We start from the raw sequence: 27656 nt of genomic DNA on the forward strand, positions 1-27656 counted from the left end.
ACACGGCGGTATCGGTCTTGGAGAAAGGATTGAACTTCGCACCCACTCCGAGGACACCACCTGTTCTGGACATCATTAGCTCCGTCGAACAAGGCATCCTAAAACTTCCCAGGGAATCTACCGAGGAGATCCGCGGGAGACCTGCTGTGCTCTGACACGGGCTCAAGTGCTTAAGACCAAAATAACAGCAGCAGAGAGGTCAGTGGTTCGATCCCTACGAGAAAATCCTGATATGGTGATTTTACCGGCGGATAAGGGAAATGCGACTGTTATCCTCTCCATGTCAATGTATCTGAGCAAGATGCACCAGCTTCTGGACGACTCTGCATATCGCACACTAAATAAGGACCCCAGAGCCAAAATTCAGTGAAAAACTTTGGAGCTCCTCAAAAACAGCACAATCTCCGATGTGGTTGCTAAGAGAGGCGCCCATACCTCCCAGGCTATACGAATTGCCCAAAATTCACAAGGATAATGTGCCACTGCGGCCTATTGTGAGTAATATCGGGGCACCAACGTATAATCTCACGAAACATCTGGCGGCGCACCTGAGCCCTTTAGTAGGAAAGTGTGAGCATCATGTCCGTAACTCACAAGACTTTATTCGTCGGCTCAAGAACTTACGACTCGCACCATCAGATATACTCGTGAGTTTTGATGTAGTCTCACTTTGTACTCGAGTACCATTGCAGGAATCGTTGTTGCTCATTAGCGAGAAGCTGGATGGGGAACTTTTAGACTTATGCCAACATGTGCTCACCTCGACATACTTTTTATTTAATGGACAATACTTTGAACAGACTGATGGCGTCGCAATGGGTAGTCCCCTGTCACCCATTGTGGCTAATCTTTTCATGGAAGACGTCGAGGAGAGAGCACTCCAGACGTCGGATTTGAAACCTACGTGCTTTTGGCGATATGTGGACGACACCTTTGTTGTCTGGCCTCACGGCATTGCATCGTTGAACGTTTTTCTTGAGCATCTTAACTCGCTTCATCCCAACATCAAGTTCATGATGCAGATGGAGAAAAACAGCGAACGCCCATTCCTGGACGTGTTGGTATGGAGAAAAGATGGCACATTAGCTCACACAGTGTACCGTAAACCAACGCTCGCGGACCTATACTTAAAGGCCACCGGCTGTCACCATCATTCGCAACGAAGTGGCGTACTGAGGACGTTGGTCCATAGAGCACGAACCATATCAGACTCAGACAGCTTATCCAAGGAGCTACTCCATCTGCGTACCACTTTCCAACAAAATGGATACCCCGAACGGGAGATTCGCCGTGCCTTACAACCAAAGCGGGTTACCCAACGCGAGGAAGTGGAAGAAGACGAAGAACAAAGGGGAATGGTCATCTTGCCGTACATCGGCAGTGTCTCTTCAAAAATAGGAAGATTATTGAAGAGGCATAAAGTTAAATGTGTCTTTCGTCTGCCGGCAAAAGTCAGAGATCTCTTGGGCTCATCTAAGGACAACCTTGGCCTAAGAAGACCCGGTGTTAGTCTGTGTAGCTGCGGCATGTCGTACATCGGACAAACTTGTCACACCATAGAAGAGAGATGCACTGAACAACGACGCTACACTCGTCTGGAGCAACCTGAAAAGTATGCAGTGGCCGAGCATTGTCTCAGTACAGGCCATTCTATGAATTATCAACATACAAAAATTCTTGCATCGACGAGTTCGTACTGGGACAGTGTTATTAAGGGAGCAGTGGAAATACGTAGCTCGACGAATCTTGTAAACAGAGACACGGGCTTTCAGCTTAGTACAGCTTGGGATCCAGCAATGGCCATATTGAAGTCGCTTCGAGCAGCGAGGAGTACTATTGGTCATAAGACGAATGACGATTCACCACCAACATAAATATTCTGTTGACAACGGGAGGATAATCAAGGCGCCTACGTGAACGCGCATTTTTGCTTGCGGCTTCCGACAGAGGTCGCTGGGGCGGCCGATGACAGCGCAGAGTAACAGCGGCAGCCTCCGCGCTTGCGGCTTCCGACAGAGGTCGCTGGAGCGGCCGATGTCAGCGCAGAGCAGCGGCGGCAGCCTCCGTACGTGCGCCGAAGTCTTTGGTTCTTCATCCTGTAGGGGGCGTTGCTGTCCTTCCAGCTATCGGTAGATATCGTCGCTATTGGCCATCGAATTTGGCGCCTCCACGCCAGTTGCGCTGACGAAATATTGTAGAGTTTTCACTACGACATCCGACGTCTCGCCCGAGAACCATTATACAAAAATAAATGCAGTTTAAACATTGAAATTGTATTTTCACTAAAAAAATTTACATTCTAAGAAATTACTTTATATGTAATAGGAGTTATAATCAATATTTATTTGGCTTGGATACATCTATACAGCTTTTTCCTTCTCCTGAAAAGTTGTGAAAATGGACTTATGCCTTTCAGCTCCGACTGATTCATTTACATCCTGTACAGAAGCCAGACAGCAGTTATAAGAGCTGATGCGCATGAAACGGAAGCAATGACTTAGAAGAGAGTAAGGCAGCTGGTTCCCAATGTTATTCAGCCTGTACCTTGAGCAAGCGTCAAAGGAAACCAAACAAAAGTTTAGGGTGGGAATTAAAGTCCAGAGAGAAAAAATAAAAACTTTGAGGTTTGCCTATAACATTTTAACTCTTTCAGAGATAGCAAAGGTCGTGAAGACCAGCTGAACATAATGGTCTGTGTTGTGAAAAGAGGATATAAGAGGAACGTCAACAAAAGTAAAGCAAAAGTAAATGAAATGTAATCGAATCAAATCTGGTGATGCTGAGGGAATTAGATTAGGAAACAAGACGCTAAAACTACCAGTAGTAGATGAGTATTTGGCCAGGAAAATAACTGATGATGATCGAAGTAGAGATGATATAAAATGTAGAGTGGCAATGGCAAGAAAGTGTTTCTGAAATAGAGAAATTTGTTACCATCGAATATAGATTTAAGTGTTAGGAAGTGTTTTCTGAATGTATTTGTACGGAGTGTAGCCATGTATGGAAGTGAAACATGGACGATAAACAATTTAGACAAGAAGAGAATATAAGCTTTCGAAACGTGGTGGTATGGGAGAATGCTGATTAAATGGTAGATCACTTAACATGCGCTAATACTGGACAGAATTTAGAAAAAAATTAATTGGTGGTACAGGCTGTTTAGGAGGAGGGATTGGTTGACAGCACACATTGTGATACCTCAAGGAATCACCAGATTAGTACTAGAGGGAGGTGTGTGGGAGAAAAATCGTAGAGGGGACCAATAGATGAACACAGTAAGCAGATGTAAGTTGCAATAGTTATTCGGAATTGAAGGACTTGTACAGAATAGAGTAGCATGGAGAGCTGCATCAGACCACTATTCGGACTTAAGAACACAACAACAAGAGTCTCAACCCCGTGGAATTGCTTCCTCACAGATGTGAATTGCCGGGTTCAAGTGACATATCTTTTTGAACACAACAACAAGAGTCTCAACCCCGTGGAATTGCTTCCTCACAGATGTGAATTGCCGGGTTCAAGTGACATATCTTTTTGAAAATGTTTGAATATGGTAAGCGTAGTTGCTCCAAAGACCTTCCGCTTTGAGCTTGAGTTGTTTACGTTGTGCATTAGAGAGTGAAAAATGTAAACATTGTGTTTGTTGACGCATCATTTTAAATGTCATTCACTTATAAAACACATCCCTTGTTCCTTAATTCAAAACGATGAATAGCCGTCTCCTCCAGAAATATGGCGACATTATATGATTTATTTGAGGCTTCTGTTGCAAAAAACGAAGCGAATGTTGCGCTAGTGTGGAAAGACTCTGATGTTTCTTACATCAAGTACGGTCTTCTTCGAGAATGTGCAATCAAGATTTGTGAGTTTTTAAGTGAAATTGATCAAGAAGGATGCTTCGTAGGTATTTTAATGGACCGCGTTCCACTTCTGTGCAGTGTTGTTTTAGGGTAAGCTTTTTATAGTGTAGTAGATTATGCATATGAAGAATGAGAATGCTGTTAGTACTTGTATGTATGTATTGTTATCAGTTGAAAATATCGTAGTACGATGTATGTAAATAACTCATAGTATGTTGTTTTTTGTTGTAAATGTAAGTTAAATATTTTAAGTTAATAGGTGTAAGGTAACCTACTCGGTGTTGTAAGTACACTACCTGTAGCCTACATAATGTAATCAAATGGGACCAAATAAAATTCACTCAATCTATTGCGATTTATGTGGATTGTGATGATTTGACACTAGCATCTGTTTATTTGTGGACATTGTGCAGATTAATATTTCGTTTTCAAACCCTTTTTTATTTGCAGTGTACTGAAGAAGCGATTAGCTTTTGCTTTTATAGATGATAAATCGTCTTGCCAACGGAACTTGAGTTTTGTGCGAAAGCTGAACATTCGTTGGATAATATCAACATCTGATGTGTCACAGACTCGGCTGTTGAAGTATGCAAGGCTTAATAAGAGTATCACCTTATGTGGCTCCACAATTTATTTGTGGGATATAGGATCTGAAGCAATTATTAATCAGCCAAAGCTGCACAATAAATTCAGTTATGCCTATGCTGTACAAACGTCAGGCACAACTGGGAAACCAAAGATCGTTAAAGTTCCTCACAGATGTGTAATCCCAAATATCCTGGACTTTGGGTAAGTAAACAATTAATAACTGTTCAATGAAGACATACTTGCTTATATGATTTCTTATGAACGTGAAGAATAAATTATCATATCTGTTTTAAATGAATGGTCGAAGAGAGAGATTTTGGGGCTACAAAGACAAAATAAGTATAACAACCTGAAAAGATATCTCCGTTAATACCAATATCAACAGAAGCGTTGCCTCCCTGCATACACAACTTAAAACACTGATTGGTGCTCTTTGCTAGATTGATAGTTGCCACAGTATTTAAAAAAGTGGGCTGGTTTTGTTTGTAGAATAGTTAGAAAGAAAATTGAAGAGACTCCCAAAAAACATTTTAAAATCACATGTTGGACCCCCCCCCCCCCCCCCCCCCCCCTCGAAATCTTGGTTGTGGCGACAGACAGATTTGTAGTGCAGCCCAAGATCTAGGTGAGGTTGTAAGGTGACAATTTGTTTGTGAATTGGCAAAGGCAATGAATGTGAAAACAGAAGATCTGGTTGTGGTAACAAATTGACCAGTTATGAAGACTAATGTTTATATGACATACTGAAAAGGGAGGTGGGGGTCCAATACATAACATTTTTCCAAACAATCATGAGTTTGCCTTCATTGTAGAAATGTCACCTTGTGCTTGCTCATCCAAGTCATACTTTTAGGAAAAATAGAAATTAAAGATCTATATGGCACTGCGGGCTCGAGGGAGTTTTGGGCTTAACATCTTGTAAACTAAACTCAACTCTGGCTTAGTGGATTAGGATTTGAACCTTCACCTTCCAGAATACCAGCCTAGGGTGCTATACTGTACCATGTATATTGTGCTGTGGGCTCAGGGAAAGGCTTAATAATTTAATTTGCAATAGGATGTTTGAGAAGAACACAAATGAAACATAGAAGACTTATCTTCAGAATTGAGAAAAACTGGAAGTAACACGTGAGATTTGTAAACACGGAGAATGAAGACAGGTAGGTATGGTTACTAGAAGGTAAATGTTGTTACACATGTAGCATTCCTCCATGCTGCATGCTATGCACAACAAAATCGAAGGTACGTTAGCTCTCAAGTCCCTAGACACAAAACTGAATGTGAATCAGACAGTTGTTATCACCCTTTGCTCACAATGCCTCTACACACAGAAAATTTTACTTGTGATAAGGACCACATGCGTGATGAACATCTAAGGAGAGGTTTTTGTAAATGAAAGCTACAGTGGAATATCTTTTATCTTGACTAGGTGCTGTAGCTCATCCATATTGTCAAAAATCTGAATAATCCAGAAAGTCAGAAAAAAATTAGAATGGCACAGGTTACAAGCCAAGAACATGCTCGTATTTATTTCACATAAATCCACCAATTACATAATATTTTAATCAAAATTTTGACCAGATATTGAAAAAAGCAATGTTTTGTACAAGGAAATAATCAGCATGTTTCCTTTGAGTCAGATTTGTATGTCATCTGTGTTCAGCATGATCATACAGGCCTTTTGTTGCTGTTAGTTTGGCTGGAATTGTGTTCATCTGGCTGTCCAAGTAAACCTTTACATTGTCCAGGAGCTTCGTTGCCCCTGTATGCGTTATAATGCATTCACATTGAGCGCCAACATCATCAGTTAATTGATTATTTCTTTGTTATCATCTGTAGACAAACAATGGCAATAATATTGTCATGAGAAATCATTAGTTTGAGCCTGAGATCTTTACTTTTCTGTTGTTATTCCAGTACGGCAACAGTGGAATCACGACACCAAACTCACCATCAGTGTGTTTCAGCAATCCTCCTTTATCCATCCTAAGCAGTGCATTTAATTTTTTGTCCATGTACACTCTGAGTTCTTTAGTTACTTTCTGGTTGTTGCTCCAATGTGACAATGTTGTAGCTAATAATCAGCATTAATGTTTTTCAACAGTTTACCTTTATCCATCCTATAGAGTGCATCTAACTGTTTGTCCATGGACTCTACCGTCCTCTTCCTCTTTCGTGCTATTTTACGTTTGAACAATACTGTACTGTAGAACTCAATATTAACTTTTCATATGACATCATTCCAGGATCTGTGAATGACAGGCGATTCAATTTAAATTTAATGTTTATCTTCACTGATTATTGCCACTATTTGGAGAGACATGAGAATATTGGATGTAGGGGTACAATGGACAATTGGTATTATTTTGTTAAACTGCACCAAGGAGGTTGATGGCAACAATACTGTCACCTTTCCACAAACGGACCAGTGCAGTTAGATTGTTGAGTGAGCAAGCTCACATATTTTGTGTTTTCGTGGCAGTTAAAGTAAATTTGCTTGCTCAAGATATTTTGTGGTGTACTCCAAGACAACGATATTACTAAACAAGTACAGCGATTAAAGTCCATGGATTTAAAATTAATTTGACACTATACAGCAATAAATGTTTAAAACGTTTTCATAAATGAACTAAAATAACTCCAATATGACAATGAGATACACTGGCCCACTTAAATGGCGGCACATCGTCCGACATAGCCAATCTAACCTGGTGTCTTTTTGTAAGTAAGTACTCTTATTAAGTTTAATAGGTCCAACATAGGTAAAGTCTAGATCACATCCAATGCAGAAAAACATGCTGAAGAGTACCTTATTAAAGCTATTGACATATACTTTGGCTTTTCACCAAAACGAGTTAGGCAGCTTGCCTATACCCAAGCAGTTTCCTGTCAACCTAAAATACACCACTCTTGGACCAACTTTGGAATGGCGGGACATGATTGGTTTTCAGGCAACTAGTTAGGCATGGTGCACTAGATTCAACAAGCACAACACAGCCTTGTTTTTTGGCAACCTGAACAATGTCCAGACAAGACTGAAGCTGACCCCTGGTGACACCTGAAATGTACACTATGTGATCAAAAGTATCCGGACACCCCCAAAAACATATGTTTCTCATATTAGGGGCATTGTGCTGCCATCTACCGCCAGGTACTCCATATCAGAGACCTCAGTAGTTATTAGAGATTGTGAGAGAGCAGAATGGGGTGCTCTGTGGAACTCATGGACTTCGAATGTGGTCAGGTGATTGGGTGTCAGTTGTGTCATACGTCTGTATGCGAGATTTCCACACTCCTAGGTGGACGTCGTTATCAGGAGAAAGAAAACTGGCGTTCTACGGATCGGAGCGTGGAATGTCAGATCCCTTAATCGGGCAGGTAGGTTAGAAAATTGAAAAAGGGAAATGGATAGGTTAAAGTTGGATTTAGTGGGAATTAGTGAAGTTGTTGGCAGGATGAACAAGACTTTTGGTCAGGTAAATACTGGGTTATAAATACAAAATCAAATAGGGGTAATGCAGGAGTAGGTTTAATAATGAATAAAACAATAGGAATGTGGGTAAGCTACTGCAAACAGCACAGTGAACGCGTTGTTGTGGCCAAGATAGACACGAAGCCCACACCTATGACAGTAGTACAAGTCTATATGCCAACTAGCTCTGCAGATGACGAAGAAATTGAAGAAATGTATGATGAAATAAAAGAAATTATTCAGATAGTGAAGGGAGACGAAAATTTAATAGTCAAGGGTGACTGGAATTCGGTAGTAGGAAAAGGGAGAGAAGGAAACATAGTAGGTGAATATGGATTGGGGGTAAGAAATGAAAGAGGAAGCCGCCTGGTGGAATTTTGCACAGAGCACAACTTAATCATAGCTAATACTTGGTCCAAGAATCATGAAAGAAGGTTGTATACATGGAAGAACCCTGGAGATACTAAAAGGTATCAGATAGATTATATAATGGTAAGACAGAGATTTAGGAACCAGGTTTAAATTGTAAGACATTTCCAGGGGCAGATGTGGACTCTGGCCACAATCTATTGGTTATGAACTGTAGATTAAAAGTGAAGAAACTGCAAAAAGGTGGGAATTTAAGGAGATGGGACCTAGATAAACTGACTAAACCAGAGGTTGTACAGAGTTTCAGGGAGAGCATAAGGGAACAATTGACAAGAATGGGGGAAAGTAATACAGTAGAAGAAGAATGGGTAGCTTTGATTGATGAAGTAGTGAAGGCAGCAGAGGATCAAGTAGGTAAAATGACGAGGGCTAATAGAAATTCTTGGGTGACAGAAGAAATATTGAATTTAATTGACGAAAGGAGAAAATATAAAAATGCAGTAAAAGAAGCAGGCAAAAAGGAATACAAACGTCTCAAAAATGAGATCGACAGGAAGTGCAAAATGGCTAAGCAGGGATGGCTAGAGGACAAATGTAAGGATATAGAGGCTTATCTCACTAGAGGTAAGATAGATACTGCCTACAGGAAAATTAAAGAGACCTTTGGAGAAAAGAGAATGACTTGTATGAATATCAAGAGCGTTGATGGAAACCCAGTTCTAAGCAAAGAAGGGAAATCAGAAAGGTGGAAGGAGTATATAGAGGGTCTATACAAGGACGATGTACTTGAGGACAATATTATGGAAATGGAAGAGGATGTAGATGAAGATGAAATGAGAGATATGATACTGCGTGAAGAGTTTGACGGGGCACTGAAAGACCTGAGTCGAAACAAGGCCCCGGGAGTAGACAACATTCCATTAAACTACTGACAGCCTTGGGAGAGCCAATCCTGACAAAACTCTACCATCTGGTGAGCAAAATGTATGAGAGAGGCGAAATTCCCTCAGACTTCAAGAAGAATATAATAATTCCAATCCCAAAGAAAGCAGGCGTTGACAGATGTGAAAATTACCGAATTATCAGTTTAATAAGTCACGGCTGCAAAATACTGACGCAAATTGTTTACAGATGAATGGAAAAACTAGTAGAAGCTGACCTTGGGAATGATCGGTTTGGATTCCGTAGAAATATGGGAACACGTGAGGCAATACTGACCCTACGACTTATCTTAGAAGCTAGATTAAGAAAAGGCAAACCTACATTTCTAGCATTTGTAGACTTAGAGAAAGCTTTTGACAATGTTGAATGAAATACTCTCTTTCAAATTCTGAAGGTTGCAGGAGTAAAATATAGGGAGCGAAAGGCTATTTACAATTTGTACAGAAACCAGATGGCAGTATAAGAGTTGAGGGACATGAAAGGGAAGCAGTGGTTGGGAAGTGAGTGAGACAGGGTTGTAGCCTATCCCCGATGTTATTCAATCTGTGTATTGAGCAAGCAGTAAAGGAAACAAAAGAAAATTTCGGAGTAGGTATTAAAATCCATGGAGAAGAAGTAAAAACTTTGAGGTTCGCCGATGACATTGTAATTCTGTCAGAGACAGCAAAGGACTTGGAAGAGCAGTTGAACGGAATGGGCAGTGTCTTAAAAGGAGGATATAAGATGAACATCAACAAAAGCAAAACGAGAATAATGGAATGTAGTCGAATTAAGTCGAGTGATGCTTAGGGAATTAGATTAGGAAATGAGACACTTAAAGTAGTACAGGAGTTTTGCTATTTGGGGAGCAAAATAACTGATGATGGTCGAAGTAGAGAGGATATAAAATGTAGACTGGCAATGGCAAGGAAAGCGTTTCTGAAGAAGAGAAATTTGTTAACATCGAGTATTGATTTAAGTGTCATGAAGTCGTTTCTGAAAGTATATGTATGGAGTGTAGCCATGTATGGAAGTGAAACATGGACGATAACTGGTTTGGACAAGAAGAGAATAGAAGCTTTTGAAGTGTGGTGCTACAGAAGAATGCTGAAGATGAGATGGGTAGATCACATAACTAATGAGGAGGTACTGAATAGGATTGGGGAGAAGAGGAGTTTGTGGCACAACTTGACTAGAAGAAGGGATCGGTTGGTAGGACATGTTCTGAGGCATCAAGGGATCACAAATTTAGTATTGGAGGGCAGCGTGGAGGGTAAAAATCATAGAGGGAGACCAAGAGATGAATACACCAAGCAGATTCAGAAGGATGTAGGTTGCAGAAAGTACTGGGAGATGAAGAAGCTTGCACAGGATATAGTAGCGTGGAGAGCTGCATCAAACCAGTCTCAGGACTGAAGACCACAACAACAACAACAACAACAACAACAAACATCCCTAGGTTCACTGTTTGCGATGTGATGGTGAAGTGGAGACATGAGGGGACACGTACAGCACAAAAGTGTACAGGCTGACATCGTCTGTTGCCTGACAGAGACCACCAACAGTTTAAGAGGGTTGTAATATGTAATAGGCAGACATCTAACCAGACCACCAAACTGCATTAGGATCCAGTGCAAGTACTATGACAGTTAGGTGAGAGGTAAGAAAACTTGGATTCCATGCTCGAGCGGCTGCTCATAAGCCACATATCTTCCTGTTAACTGCCAAATGGTGCCTCGCTTGGTGTAAGGAGCATAAACATTGGATGATTGAACAGTGGAAAAACATCGTGTGGAGTGATGAATCTAGGTACACAATGTGGCGATCTGATGGCAGGGTGTGAGTATGGCGAATGCCCGTTGAACGTCATCTGCCTGCGTGTGTCGTGCCAACAGTAAAATTCGTAGGTGGTGGTGTTATGAAGTGGTCGTGTTTTTCATGGAGGGGTCTTGCACCCCCTGTTGTTTTGCATGGCACTATCACAGTGCAGGCCCACATTGATGTTTTAAGTGCCTTCTTGCTTCCCACTGTTGAAGAGCAATTCGGGGATGGCGATTGCATCTTTCAACATGATCAAGCACCTGTTCATATTGCACAGCCTGTGGTGGAGTGGTTACATGACAGTAACATCCCTGTAATGGACTGGCGTGCACAGAGTCCTGGCCTGAATCCTATAGAACACCTTTGGGATGTTTTGGAACGCTGACTTCATGCCAGGCCTCACCGACCGACATCGATACCTGCCCTTAGTGCAGCACTTCACAAAGAATGTGCTCCCATTGCCCAAGAAACCTTCTAGGACCTGATTGAACATATACCTGTGAGAGTGGAAGCGGTCATCAAAGCTAAGGTTGGGCCAACACCATATTGAATTCCAGCATTAGTGATGGAGGGCACCACAAATGTGTAAGTCATTTTCAGCCGGATGTCAGGATACTTTTGATCACATAGTGTAGATGAAACTGGAATCACAGCCATCCAAAGACTGATAGAGTAGTTGCTTAATGGGATTATCTCAAATAGTGAGGGTAACAGCTGCTGAAAGAGGATCATTTATCACTAGTGCTTGAGCTGTTAGGGCAAATGGGAATAGTGTGCCACCTTTTCTCATACTCTGTAGGGTTAACTTCAAGCTCCATTTTGTCTGTGAAGTCTAATCTGATCAAATGGGGCTTGTTGGATGAAAATGATGACAAATGCGTCTGCGGCACTCAACAGGACATGGAACATCTTCTACAATGCCCTGCCTGCCCCTACAGATGCACCCTCGACGATCTATGGCTGGCTAAAGAAGAAGCATTGGACATTGCCCAATACTGGGCAAACAAATTGTAGTTTCCGGACACGAAAAAGTATAGTAAGTATCAGAGACGATCCTGTTGGGAGCAAAGGTAGTGCCTATCTTCGAGGGTGAATAACAGAAACCAGCCTCTTGAATACATGCAACACTTTGTGGTACACGTTCAATGCTCCAAAGGCCATTCTTGCTTGCTACTAATTGACAGCCATAGCTCCCATTTATCCTCTCAAGTCAGACTTTTGCAGGGAAAGTGGTGCCAGACTTTTGTCTTTTCCTGCTCACTATAGCCATGAACTATAGTCCTTAGACAGAAGTTTTTACTGCCCCTTTAAGAAGTTTGTAAACTCAGTGTGGAATGTAAGAGTGACAACAAACAAATGACCAATGACAATATACACCCTCCCAGGTATTGTGGAGAACTGCTCTGCAGACACAGTTACACCCAGAAATATATTGGCTGTATTCAAAGTGACAGACATCTCTCCCGTAAACAGGAACATTTTCACTGATAGTGACTTTCTGCCTTCATATGTAACAGATAGACCTGATCCTAATGCTGTTGCTTGTGGTTTAATTGCTGAAGCTGACCCTTCAACTGTTCACGAATGTGATGGTAAGCCTATACTGTCAGCAACAAAGCCTGAAGAAGTCATGCCATTTGAGAAATCACAGCCGTGAAAGACAAAAAACAAACATAAAAGAACTTTAGCAATAGTGAGAATTCGTGGGAAGATTCTTCAAGATGAAGAAGATGAGGATGAGGCTGACCTGTTTCTTAGGATTCTTAAATCATTTTCTTACAACATTCGAGGTGATGAATGGATTCAGTGCACAAGTGCTCATGTGTTGTGTTAAAAATAACATGATAGGACTCTTTTATGAATGTGTGAACTGTAAAGATACTATTGAGCATTCAGATAAAGACTGATGAAAATATTGGACATACTTTTATGTCAAACTGTTTGTATAACAATGATAACACAAATTACTTTTTGTAATTTTGCCATAAATTTGTAGGAATTTATATTAAAATTTACTGTGAGTATTAAAGTCAATACATTTCCTGTTAATTAACCAATGTCATAACTAAGTTAAATGATAAAATAGTATGTGCCATAGGTTGGCTTACGTGGTATTACTGTGCTAAATATTTTTTTATGAATAGTCAAACAGTGAGAAGCCATAGTTATGCTGAAGCCATGTACAAATGTTCCCACATAAAAGATCTTCTTCTTCTTTTCCTTCATCATTTGTCCCACGTGCCTGTGTGGTCCACTATGTAGGTCCAGTGTCTCCATTTCGCTCTATCACGGGCTGCATCTGGGTGGGTGTTCATGCATTTAAGATCTTTATGAATTATATCAGCCCAGCATTGCGTAGCTCATCCTTTGGGTCTTCAGCCAATGACTTCAAGTTTGTAACCCACCTTGGCAGTAGAGTCATCACCGGCCTGTAAAACGTGCCCAAACCATTGAAGAAGAGTCTTCTGCATCTTGACTTGAATTGGTGCAACATCAAGCTGTTTCCTAATTATGTCATTAGAAATGTGATCTAACTTAGTGAGGTCCACTGTCTACCTTAGCGTCTTCGTTTCATTATACTTATGTGGCATTCTGTCGCAAGACATAAAAGGTCAATGGAAATATTTAAAATAAAAGCTGGAAAAAAAAATTAGAAAAAAGTGGGCTAATCAGCTCTGGTGTCCCCTACTTCCAGAATATCAAACACTGTACAAAAAACAAACAAATAATTTATGAACTGGTGATCCAGATTAATAGGGGACAGGTACTGCACCTACCACATAGAATTAAGGATTTACAGTTCAAACCTCAGATAAACATTTTGATTCAAAAGAGAAGAAAAAGAAGTTCATGTCCCTCTACCACATCTAAAGTACGTCAGACTCTTGTGAAACTCAAAATGAAATTCCTCTCTTACTCTCAACCAAAGACAGCCATTTTTGTCATTTTAGTGAAGGACAATCTGATTAAGTATGACGGTGGCTTCAGCTCGGTTAGAGTGTAAAATGTAGTACTAATTTCTCAAAGTCGATGGTGTATTATCCACATTTGTATTGCCTAGTACCCTTCATGTGTGTCACCAATATGTCCATTGTAGATGACATGCAGCCAGTATATATACCACTGCCACCTGTGTGGCACCTTACCAGCTGTTTATATCTGTGCCTACAAGTTGGCATAGTCCAAAAGTTTTGTCAGACAGGAGGGCTGTATTCTCAGTCTTATGGCTTGCTCGGAAGATAATAGGATATTTCTCAATTAAAATACTCAAAGTAGAAAGGATTTTTTTATGGTTCAGTTGATCAAGCATTACACCATGCAAAATGAAGGCACCTACCATCATCTGTATGGGAGACTGTTGTTATCATTGTAAGTGAGGTTTCTATGTGTCGTTAATACTGCAAAGAGGAATATTTTTCTCCAGGCATTGGGGAAACTACGGCAGAGTATTTCACACAAATCACTGTCATCACATTGAGTCTAGCTTTCTGCTTCCAGTCAGGGATTGTTGAGGGGAGCAGCTGAGACCTCAGTTCGGCCAGTAGTGAAGTTTACAAATGCACTTTTTTATGGATGAGAGCCGGATTTAGTTTTTTCTATAATACATTCCATATCGCAGATTTCTGGCATAGTTAATCACAATATGTTGTGGCACCTCTCCACAGCTTCACAGCTTGCAAGTACATCCCCCACAATTATTTTAACTTTATGTGTGAAGAAGACGATTTACTGATATATGGTATGAAATTGGTTTAACTACACCTCTCAGACTTGGGAATGATCGAACATCTCCAAGCAGCATCGCTATTGTTCAATGGCCTACTAGATTTGTGAGAAGGACTTGGGAGTTCAGGTTGGCTAGAACCTGACCTGGTCTTCTCTAGAGATACACATTAGTATCTGCAGGTGAGATTTGGTGTAACTGTTGAGTCAGAAGATAATGAGCCATTGGGAGGAAGACTGGCTGGAATTGACAGTCACTTTTGCTTGTTTGAAATTGTGTAATGTGAGTGTAACTTTGTTTACTTATTTATGTATCCCATGAGCTAGTTTTGTGCTTTTTTACAAGCTAATGTAGGACATAAAAAACTATATTATACACAAGAAATAACTGACAAGAGCTCTGTAGTGGAACAACTGATAACTGCATTTGGTAATTTCATACAGTAGCGTCAAATTACAAAAATTTAAAAGTCAAAATACACATTTATTAATTACTAATAACATTTATTGTGAAACTATAATCAGTAACAGACTGTCCTATGTTAATTAGATTAATTGGGCTCCCATGTAGTCTTTTACAATGTAGAAGCAGTGTTTCTGGAGTACCTTTTTTAGCATTTTGCTAAATTCATTGAGGGAACTTATGTTCTTAAGTACGCCTTATGTCTCACACTGCCATGATTGTTATGCAAATGCTTGTCCACTATAAAGGTATTATTCAAATAGCAGGTTAAGTTTTCGTGCTCCTCATCATTCTTTGTAAACAGCTGGATATTACATGGATGAAACGGACAGTTTCAAGGACATGTGAGATAGACACTTCATGGAACGGAGTATTTGTACTAGAGGGTACTGAAACTTGCTTCAGTGTTTTAATGATTCTTTTCTACATGAGGAATATTCCTCTGTGTTTTTCACTCCAGAAAGAGATTCCATATGTCATGAGAGTGTCTTGCAAAGTGTACTGTTTTGAGTGTTTCATTGTCACAGACGCTGCTGATGACGCTGAAAGAGTATCAACGGCTACTCAGTCCATGTAAAAGTTTTTCCTTATATGTATTTGTAAATGTCATCCATCCATATGCCAAGAAGTTTTGTTACTTTTTGTTGGTTGGTGAGAGTAATGTCAATGACTAAATGATCAATTTTAGATGCTGACTGTTGTGCAGAAGTAAAATTTTTGTGTACAATCTTGCATTTGTGTGATATCTCAGGTTTTCTTTGATTTATTGATTAATGGTGTGCTTCTGGGAGTTTTGCCAAGGTGTTGTTTCCATTTTATGCATCATTCTGCGGAAACAACAACTAGGCAGAACACCTGGAAACACACCATATTTTCTTTGCCCAGTAATAGTTTGTTGCCGTTTAGCCAGCTTATTATTCTGTTGTTGATTTGTGAATCATTTGTCTTAGTTCCTGTGTCAGATGATTAATGAGTAGGACATTTACAATGTGGTAAAGTTTACTGGTAGCCCCTTTTTAATGTAGCTTGGGAGATCATTAATAAACATTATAAAGAAAAGTGTACTGAGTATTGACAACTATGGAGGGCCTTGTTTGCCAATTTGTTCACTGGATTGTACAGTTCCCTCACTTTGTGATATGATTACCGCACTCTATTACCTGACCTGTAGATAGGATCGAAATGTGCCCCTGTCCCATAATTTAGCATTTTCTGTAGTAGTAGTAGAAGTAATGCATGCTTTTCAAAATCAGATACTTTGTTGAGATGCAGGAAATTCCTGGTGTTAGCTTTTTTGCATTAAATCCTGTATCATTTCATTTAACAAAGAGTATAGAGGCAATTAATAGATTTTCTCCTTCTGAAGCTAAACTGTTGTTAACTTAGTAAGCAGTTTTTACAAGAAAACTTATAACCCAATTATAAATTGTTTTTCTGCTGACCTTCGAGACTCTCACTAAGATAGGTCTAAGCCTATAATTATGTGTGTCCGTTTTATGACCCTTGCAAGGTTTTGTGTGAAGTGGTTGTAGCCTCATTCAGGCCTCATGGAAGAGGGAGAGAGTGTCCATCGTGGATTTTTTAGTCCCTAAACCCTTTTTAAAATTACTAGAGTGTTACAGAATCAGTGCGTCAAATTCTATATTCAGTTCTGCAGTCATACATGCTGGTTGGTGCAAGCAAGGAAGCTTAGTTACTTGCACAGGCATTTCTCTTAAATATGCCTTCAGGATTCACATCTACAGTGGGTTTATGGTTTTTATTTGTATTTATCATCATTATTGTTCCTGTACAGCTACAAGCAGTACTGAGGACAATGGAAAAGGTAAGTCATAAAAATAGTACAGGAGTCCTTGTTTGCTCTGATGGCCTCTGTGCTGTATCATTCATTCAGTACAAGTACCCACCAGAAAAAAACCGCCCAATACATCCAGCATACTCTCCACTTACAGTAAAGGCAACAGATAGATGAGTCACCCATTGGATACCTGCAATATAGGAATCCAAGGAAATGAAATTCGTGATGCAGTATCCATGAAATTATATTCTGAGCACAGGATTATGACATATACTGTTCACCTACATGCCATTGCATCCCACTCAAGTGGGGTCGTTACTTCAAAATTTTCCATATAATCCAGTCAATGAGTGCATCAAAGAGGGGTGTAGAGTGCGTGGACTATGCAAGAATTGACTTCTTTGGGAATAGTTAGGTGGCACACATGCTAAAAATCTCCACCCCCTGTGAGGTGAGCTAGGCAGGAGGTGATGGAAAGGTCACATTGTTTGGTTCTTTGATTATATCAGTAGAAAAAACTGTTCCAAATAAAAATGAAAGCCAATTAAATTTACTATAAAATTATCTCTATACGTATTTGTAGAATTCCCAATGGTCTTTGAGATATGCATTGGTGAAAATTGATGATATTTGAAAAAATCATTTTTACCTCTCTCCTTTTGTCAAAACTTTATGTCTGGTGCCTCGCACAATCTTTATTCAGAAAAATTGTCAGAGAGGAGGTTGTAGAGCATTAAATTTCCTTCAGTGTGATGTACACTTTTGCACTTTATCTTCAGCAAACCAAAAGTTACAGAATTTCGAAGATGTAAGCTCAGTATCCAATGCTCCTCTAGAAATAATTGTCATGAGTGCCTGTTGTATTTTGACTGCTGCTTGCTTTTTTATGAATAACAACATTTTAACAATGGAAATAAGGTAATTTCAATTGAAACACTACACTTTTTTTATAATTACAACTTATGTTATATTATTATGATAATCACAGCCTTTTCCTGAGGACTCAGAAAATCGTGTCAATAGGGACAGGTGTTGTAGGAGATGATTTAATCTTATGTTATGGTGCACTCACAGTTGGCAAATGAGAAATGGTAAAAGTGGAAAACTTGAAATTCATAAAAATCAAACTGTCATGGAAGATTGTGTACTTCCTCCTTCCTCAATGAATTGGAAAATCAAGACTGACAATGAAAAAGTTGTTGTGGATCCATTCCTGTTTTTTCAGTGAGTCTACATTACCAAGAAATCAGATGACGATTTGAAAAATTATATCCTATATGAACTGGCTCTGTACCTCCTGGGATTCATCAATGAAAGTGGAATGAGGAAGTGCAGAAATCAGCACTATACACATGGTTTAAGAAAACTGAAAAGGATCTTATTTAACTACCTTTGAATTTGTTGTTGGGATTCCTAGTGCACAAAGTCGTTTGGTAAAAGTAGAGAACTGTATCAACCATTTGTGATGGTTATGTTAGATTTCTGAAGACCCATTATCATGGAAGAGATTGTACCATCATTTCTGATGGTACGCTGACGCATGAGAGAGCACAAAAGCAGCTAGCAGCTGAAGCTGAACAGAGTCGATCGTAATGACCCAAGAGATGTGTGATGTCAGTCTCAGTTTGGAAATTGAAATTAAAGTCAAACAAAATGGTTTCCTTTCCAACTTTCATAGTAAGAATCAGCTGATAAACCTACTGTTGATGCACCTGCAGAAAAATGGGATAAATATGCTCCAAGCTTCAGGTGATGCTAGAGTTGATATTGTGAAGACAACTATCAACAAATTGCAGAATTCCTTGGTTGCTGTTACTGGAGAGGACATGGAAAAAGTTCAAGGCAATCGTAAAATGTGTTTTAGACAGGTACGTGCCGAGTAAAACTGTGAGGGACAGGAAAAACCCACCGTGGTACAACAACAAAGTTAGGAAACTACTGCGAAAGCAAAGAGAGCTTCACTCCAAGTTTAAACGCAGCCAAAACCTCTCAGACAAACAGAAGCTAAACGATGTCAAAGTTAGCGTAAGGAGGGCTATGCGTGAAGCGTTCAGTGAATTCGAAAGTAAAATTCTATGTACCGGCCTGACAGAAAATCCTAGGAAGTTCTGGTCTTACGTTAAATCACTAAGTGGCTCGAAACAGCATTTCCAGACACTCCGGGATGATGATGGCATTGAAACAGAGGATGACACGCGTAAAGCTGAAATACTAAACACCTTTTTCCAAAGCTGTTTCACAGAGGAAGACCGCACTGCAGTTCCTTCTCTAAATCCTGGCACAAACGAAAAAATGGCTGACATCGAAATAAGTGTCCAAGGAATAGAAAAGCAACTGGAATCACTCAATAGAGGAAAGTCCACTGGACCTGACGGGATACCAATTCGATTCTACACAGAGTACGTGAAAGAACTTGCCCCCCTTCTAACAGCCGTGTACCGCAAGTCTCTAGAGGAACGAAGGGTTCCAAATGATTGGAAAAGAGCACAGGTAGTCCCAGTCTTCAAGAAGGGTCGTTGAGCAGATGCGCAAAACTATAGACCTATATCTCTGACGTCGATCTGTTGTAGAATTTTAGAACATGTTTTTTGCTCGAGTATCATGTCGTTTTTGGAAACCCAGAATCTGCTATGTAGGAATCAACATGGATTCCGGAAACAGCTATCGTGTGAGACCCAACTTGCTTTATTTGTTCATGAGACCCAGAAAATATTAGATACAGGCTCCCAGGTAGATGCTATTTTTCTTGACTTCCGGAAGGCATTCGATACAGTTCCGCACTGTCGCCTGATAAACAAAGTAAGAGCCTACGGAATATCAGACCAGCTATGTGGCTGGATTGAAGAGTTTTTAGCAAACAGAACACAGCATGTTGTTATCAATGGAGAGACGTCTACAGACGTTAAAGTAACCTCTGGCGTGCCACAGGGGAGTGTTATGGGACCATTGCTTTTCACAATATATATAAATGACCTAGTAGATAGTGTCGGAAGTTCCATGCGGCTTTTCGCGGATGATGCTGTAGTATACAGAGAAGTTGCAGCATTAGAAAATTGTAGCGAAATGCAGGAAGATCTGCAGCGGATAGGCACTTGGTGCAGGGAGTGGCAACTGTCCCTTAACATAGACAAATGTAATGTATTGCGAATACATAGAAAGAAGGATCCTTTATTGTATGATTATATGATAGCGGAACAAACACTGGTAGCAGTTACTTCTGTAAAATATCGGAGTATGCGTGCAGAACGATTTGAAGTGGAATGATCATATAAAATTAATTGTTGGTAAGGCGGGTACCAGGTTGAGATTCATTGGGAGAGTGCTTAGAAAATGTAGTCCATCAACAAAGGAGGTGGCTTACAAAACACTCGTTGGACCTATACTTGAGTATTGCTCATCAGTGTGGGATCCGTACCAGATCGGTTTGACGGAGGAGATAGAGAAGATCCAAAGAAGAGCGGCGCGTTTCGTCACAGGGTTATTTGGTAACCGTGATAGCGTTACGGAGATGTTTAATAAACTCAAGTGGCAGACTCTGCAAGAGAGGCGCTCTGCATCGCGGTGTAGCTTGCTCGCCAGGTTTCGAGAGGGTGCGTTTCTGGATGAGGTATTGAATATATTGCTTCCCCCTACTTATACCTCCCGAGGAGATCACGAATGTAAAATTAGAGAGATTAGAGCGCGCACGGAGGCTTTCAGACAGTCGTTCTTCCCGCGAACCATACGCGACTGGAACAGGAAAGGGAGGTAATGACAGTGGCACGTAAAGTGCCCTCCGCCACACACTGTTGGGTGGCTTGCGGAGTATAAATGTAGATGTAGATGTAGATGTAGACTTGGCTGTTGTCTTGGTAACCAAACCCCAACTGATCATGACATTCTGCTGGTAAAACCTGTAATGGAAGAGTAAAGATGAGTGCATATTCCTCACAAAAGCTGCAGCAGGAGTTGAAAATGAAGGACAATGCCCATTTGTTATTCTTACATGCATTTATAGGGTGTTACACAACATCGACAGTATATTGCAAGAGTAAAATTGTTTTTGTCAAAATGTACCAGAAGTTCAAAATCACACAATGTGCAACCAAGCTATTTTCCCACAATTCTCCATTGGGTACTCTCATATAGTATGGCACTACAGCCACAAAAATGTCCCTCAACGAGTTCTGCTACAAATAGTTTATCAGAGCAGGTGGAAACATGAAGCCTGCTCTCTCAACTCCCTTTCCAACCGAAGGAACTGTTAAGCAGCATGCATTCCTGACATACCACCAACTACACCTGTGGTTAGAGGAGGAACATAAAGATGGGGCACCAAATTGGGATTGGGAGGGGAGGAACGATCAACTAGTTCCAAAACTCTCATAGCCGGATGCTGCCCCTGATGAAACCTTGAAGATTATTTTTTTGCCATTGCGCAAAAGATTGTGACAGTGGCACATGTGGCTGTAAAAATGTGTTGCATGCCCGAATTGCAAGAGCAAGTGCAACAATGGAGTGAAAACATTAATTCAGGAAGAAGGTTACGATGACGACATCGGTATTCTACCTGTATTGTTGGACGACATCTTCACTTCTGACAAAGATGACTGAACCTCGACCCTTCGGCCTCGAAAAAATCAAGGTGTTGCCTTGAATGCACTTTTTTTCATTTTTTAATTACTATCAGTCCATGTAAATACTTTCATTATATGATTCGTAATGATATGATAAAAGCTATAATTATAAAAAAAAGTGTTGTGTTTCAGTTGAGATTACCTTATTTCCACTGTTAAAGTGTCATTATTCACCCAAATAGCAAGATACAGCAGTTAAAATGCAGCAAGCTCTGAAATACTCATTTCTAGAGGAGCATTGGATTTGAGCGTACATCCTAGAAATTCTATAACTTTTGATTGGTTGAAGATAAAGTGCAAAAGTATACATCAAACTGAAGGAAATTTAATGCCACGCAGCTTCCTCTCTGAGCTTTCTGTGAAAAGCTCATGGGAGGAGCTAGAAGCAAATGTTTGACAAAAAGAATGAGGTGAAAATGACTATATTGTGAAAAAGATAATTGCTACACATCATATAACGGAGCTACTGACTTGCAGGGAGGCACAACAAAAAGACTGACAAACATGCTCCCAGCCAAACAGGACTTTATCTGATTAGACAACACACACACACACACACACACACACACACACACACACACACACACACACAAATGTGCCCTTAAATGCAACTCGCACAGACATGACCACAGTCTGGCTGCCAAGGCCAAACTGCGAGCAGCAGTGCATGATGGGACGAGCAAACTCGTTGGTAGGGGATAAGGAGGAGGCTGAGGAAGGGAGATGGAGGGATAGCAAGATAAGGATCGGGGACAGTAAAGTGCTGGTTGTGGGAGCAGACAGGGCAGCTAGATGCAGTCAAGAGATTAGATGGAGGGCAGGAGGAGGGAGTAGTGGAAAAGGTGAGAAATACGAAGGATGTGGGTGTTGTGGTGGAACAGAGGGCTATGTAGGCTGGGATGGGAACAGGAAAGGGGGTAGGTGGTCAAAGGACAATGATTAATGGAGACAGGCCAGGAGAGATACAGGAATGTAGCATATATTGTAGGGAGAGTTCCCACCTGCACAGTTCAGAAAAGCTGGTGTTGGTGGGAAGGATCGAGATGGCACAGGCTGTGGAGCAGTCATTGAAATAAAGAATGTTGTGTTGGACAGCGTTCTCAGCAACTGTATGGTCCAAGTGTTTCTTGGCCACAGTTTGTCGAGGCCATTCATGCAGACAGACAGCTTGTTGGTTGTCATGTCCACATAGAATTCAGCACAGTTGTTGCAGCTTAGCTTTTAGATCACATGACTGGCTTCACAGATAGTCCTGCCTTTGATGGGAAGGTGATGCTTGTGACCTGACTATAGTAGGTGGTGGTAAGAGGCTGTATGGGACAGGTCATGATCTTGGTCTATTACAGAGATACGAGCCGTGAGGCAAAGGGTTGGGGATGAACAAGGATATTGTGTAGGTTTGGTCAGTGGTGGAATACCACTGTACAAGGGGTGGGAAGGATAGTGGGTAGGCCATTCCTCGTTTCAGGGTATGACGTGAGGTAGCTGAAACCCTAGAGGTAGCCGAAACCCTGGCTGAGAATGTGTCTCAGTTGCTCCAGTCCTGGCTGGTACTGCGCCACAAGGTGAATGTTCCTCGATGACCAGATGTTGGGACTTTGGAACTGCTTGTCACTACAGATGTGATGGCCACAGGTGGCTAGGTTTTATGGAAGGGACTTCTTGGTATGGAATCGGTGGCAGCTGTCAAAGTGGAGGTATTGCTGGTGGTTGGTAGGTTTGATATGAATGGAGGTACAGGTGTAGCTATTTTTGAGGTGGAGGTCAACATCGAGGAAGATGGCTTGTTGGGTTGATGTGAACCAAGTGAAGTGAATGGTGGAGAAGGTGTTGTACTTATGGAGGATTGTGGATAGGGTGTCTTCACCCTTGATCCAGATCATGAAGATGTCATTAATGAATCTGAACCAGGTGAGGGGTTTGGGATTCTGGGTGTTAGAAAGTATTCCTGTAGAGGGCACATGAACAGGTTGGTGTAGCATGGTGTCATGCAGGTGTCCATAGTCACACCACAAGTTTGTTTGTAGGCAATGCCTTCAAAGGAGAAATAATTGTAGGTGTGGTGTCACCGCCAGACACCACACTTGCTACGTAGTAGCTTTTAAATCGGCCGCGGACCGTTAGTATACGTCGGACCCGCGTGTCGCCACTAACAGTGATTGCAGACCGAGCGCCGCCACACGGCAGGTCTAGTCTAGAGAGACTCCCTAGCACTCGCCCCAGTTGTACAGCCGACTTTGCTAGCGATGGTTCACTGACTACATACGCTCTCATTTGCTGAGACGACAGTTTAGCATAGCCTTCAGCTAAGTCATTTGCTACAACCTAGCAAGGCGCCATATTCAGTTACTATTCTGAACAGATAATATTGTGAATCATGTACCATCAAGAGCGACGTTCATCATTAATGGATTAAAGTTAAGTATGAAACTAATTACGTCTGCTTTCTGAAGTCTCATTCCTTGTCATGTTCCAGACCTCACGTCAGTATAGTTCTTCCCTCCTCAAGCCAGCCTGCGTGAGCTAAACGTGTGCATTTCGGTCTCCTCTTGTAACACGGTGTTGGCTCTTCAGCCAACACAACAGTAGGTGAGAATATAGTTGGTCATGGTGACTAGGAAAGAAGTTACAGGTTTAGAATCTGTAGGGCATTGGGTAAAGTAGTGTTCAGTAACGCAAAGGCATGGGAATTAGGGATGGTAGTTTAAAGAGAGGTGGCATGAGTAGTGATGAGCAGCACACCATGTGGTAAAGGAACAGGAACTGTGGAGAGTCGGTGGAGGAAATGGTTTGTCTCTTTTATATAAGAGGGTAGGTGGTGGGTAGTAGCCTAGAGATTCTCTCATTGGGGGCACAGTAACAGGCCACAATGGGGTGTTCTTGGTGATTGAGTTTATGGACTGTAGGAAGCATGCAGAAGGGAGGAGTGCATGGAGTGGTAGGGGTGAGGAGAGAGATGGACTCCGAGGAGAAGTTCTGAGATGGGCCTAATGATTTGAGGAGAGCCTGGAGATCCTGCTTGCTTTCTCAAATGGGGTCATAGATTGATGAATCTGACAGGTGGCGGAGTCCTTTCTGGTAATCCTTTTGGTTCAAAATACCAGTGCTGAAACCTTTGTCAGTTATTAGGTGGTAGAATACAGTTCTTTTTGTGGATGTAAGGTCAGTTTCCATTTTGAGGAATTTGAGGAATGATGGCGATTCAAGGTTCGAGGTTAAGAAATTCTGGAAAGTTAACAGGGGATGATTTGGGGGCAGTGGGGGTGGATCACAGTTGGAAGCAGGTATGAACTGTATCAGGCAGGGTTCAACATTGATCTTTGGTTGAATGTGATTGGTAGGGTTGCTGGCAAAACAGTGTTTGTACTGTAGGGACCGGGAGAAGGAGAGAGTACCTTCACCAAATCCCGCATGATTGAATTTGGGAATGGGGCAAAAATTGAGGCCTTTGGAAAGGACTGATATGTTTGTGGGGCTAAGGATTTGGAGGACAGTTTCGTGACTGTTTCGGGTTTGTTTAGGTTCTGGACTCTGTGAGGTAGGGGGAGTGAGTTTCTGAAGGTGTGGTAAATTAGTAGGCCTGCAATGCGGGTTTGTCAGCTATTAGAAGATGTGGGGGAGATTTGGAGCTTGTTGTAGAGGAGGTGGATAGTGGTAGTCCGAGGTGGGAGTTGGAAGTGAACAGGGTGGAGAGATTTTTGAGGTGGTATTGTGCATACTGCTGTAATTGCTGGTGAGCAAGAGTTTCAATGTGTGATACAAGATTCAGGAATTTGGGATAGCAAGGAAGGAGAATTTTATGGATGGATAGGAGGTATTGCAAGGAGGTTTTGGCTTGATTCATATGGTTCTGCAGGACCTTGTTGGTGAGGGTTAAAGACTTGCGGAATCTGTACACATGGAGGTCATTGTGGAAGGAAGGGTTGCAGCTGGTTGGGTAATTTGATGGTAAGGCCATTTGGGATGATTCCATGAGCCAAGCAACAATGAAGGAACAATATATGGTACTGGGCTCTGGCTAGGGATAAGGAAACTTTTCTGTATTGATGCAGATCGAAGGGGCAAGGATTCATTGTGCAGGATAAAAACGCGTAAAAAATATGTAAATCACATAGAAGTATGTCCAAAAAAATCCGCAAAAATACACCAAAACACGTGAGAAAAATCATGAAAAGGTTGCAATGGTTGACATCTGGGGGAATCTGTGGGAGGAGGTCGGTAGTGCAAGGTGGAAAACCAACTGAAATCAACCTGAAAAACACTATGTGATTAAAGAAAAAATTAATAAAATGACTAGAATGTGGGTTGCAGGTCCATGGGGGGTAAGTATGAAGAAAGTGTGCAGTGAGGCTAGGAAGGCAACAAATGAAACACCCCCTACCAAACCCCCCCTCGTCCCTCCACCCCACCCCATCCTCCCACTTGTTCTCCTCTCTCTAGCGAGTTAGTACTACCTCCAAAACTGTTGTATCCAGCAGTCCATTTAATAAAAGTATGTACACTAATGAGCCAAAACATTATGACCACCTGCCTAACAGCTTGTTCATCCATTTTGGAATGAAATACATCACAGATTACGCACATCAGGATACATGTACATACAGTTCACATAATTCGCATAAAAAATGGGCTATTGATTTGCTTATGCGATGATGGCACCTGATAACAATACAGATGGGTTCCATTGGATTTAAGTCAGACAAATTTGATTGCTGAGACATTAATATGAGTTAACTATAATGCTCCTCAAACAACTGTAGCATGGTTCTGACTCTGAGACACTGACAATTATACTGCTGAAAGATGACATTGCCATCGGGGAAGACATGAAGCGTGAAGGGATGCAGGTGGTTCACAGCTGTCATTGTGTCTTTGACTACCACCACAGGTCCCATGATAGTGCAGGAGAATGTCTCCCATGGCATAATATTGCTACCACCAGCCTACATCCATGGCATGCAGCATGTTTTGAGCTGCTGTCCACCTCTATGAAGGTATTTGTGGAGATGAACATTAACCTAGTGTAGCAAAATGTGTGTCACCCAAAGAAGCAGCATATTTCCATTGATCGACGGTCGAATCCTGAAGGCCCAATACCCACTGCAGTCGTAATTGAAGATGTTGTTGGGTCGACATGGGAACATGTAGTTGTGGGGTGTTGTGGAGCTCCATATTCAACAATGTATGATGAATGATGTGCTCTAAAACACTTGTGCTTGCATCAGTGTTGTGATCTGTCAACACAGATGCCACATATCACCATCTATCCTACTTTGCAAGGCAGACAAGCCTCCAAACCTTGTCTTCTGTGTAGAGTTGTGGATGTCGTACCATTTAGCCCCTAATGGCAGTCTTTCCATACATGTTCAAGACAATAGCACATGAACATTCGACCTGCTCCACCATTTTAGAGAGACTCATTCACAGGCTCTGCATAATAATAATCTGCCCTTTGTCAAAGTTGCCATCTCAGTGAATTTCCCTATTTACAGCCCATATCTTTGATAGGGTGATCCCCTGTCCATGTCTGCTCCACTTACAACTTTTGTTATCGTGTCATATGCCCGCAATGCCACTAGGTGGCATCCAATGTCGTCGTGGACAGTAACATGGGCACAATGGCTTGGAATTTAGTGCAATTTGTTTGAAGACTTCCATGAATATGTCAGCTGATACATGTGGGAGGGGGGAGCCCATGGCTATTCTGTCTGTTTGCTCATAAAATTTGCCCTGCCAACTAAAATACAAAACACAAGTGCTCTAGGTTGCAGAAATCTGGCGATATTTGCTCCTGGAGGACATTGGTGGTCTCAACTATAGGCATGTCGGTAAACAAAAAGTTTATGTGAAAGCTGACCATAAGAGCTACTACTTGCTGTTCCCTTATAAGCTGATGAAATGTGTCGAATCCTAAAGACAACATTTCAAATGGCCATCCAGGCTGCATAATTTGTGGCTCAGATATTTTTCCAAATAATATGGGGTGAGTTGATCCCATTGATAACTGATCTCAAAGAACTGTCTT

The 27656-nt window shown here is 41.3% G+C and overlaps 1 protein-coding gene across 2 annotated transcripts in view; it reads left to right on the plus strand.

Annotated features, from left to right (window-relative positions):
- The first annotated feature begins 3577 nt into the window (after positions 1-3577).
- Positions 3578-27656, plus strand: part of LOC124790061 (beta-alanine-activating enzyme) — a 180208-nt gene continuing 156129 nt past the window's right edge. For both annotated transcript variants that reach the window (XM_047257624.1, XM_047257625.1), the window contains exons 1-2: positions 3578-3950; positions 4311-4649. In XM_047257624.1, the coding sequence (XP_047113580.1) occupies positions 3733-3950; positions 4311-4649 (557 nt within the window). In that variant the 5' untranslated portion in view covers positions 3578-3732. The remainder of the gene's footprint in view (positions 3951-4310; positions 4650-27656) is intronic.

This window comes from Schistocerca piceifrons, chromosome 3, assembly GCF_021461385.2.
Source record: "Schistocerca piceifrons isolate TAMUIC-IGC-003096 chromosome 3, iqSchPice1.1, whole genome shotgun sequence".
Taxonomy (NCBI): Eukaryota; Metazoa; Arthropoda; class Insecta; order Orthoptera; family Acrididae; genus Schistocerca; species Schistocerca piceifrons.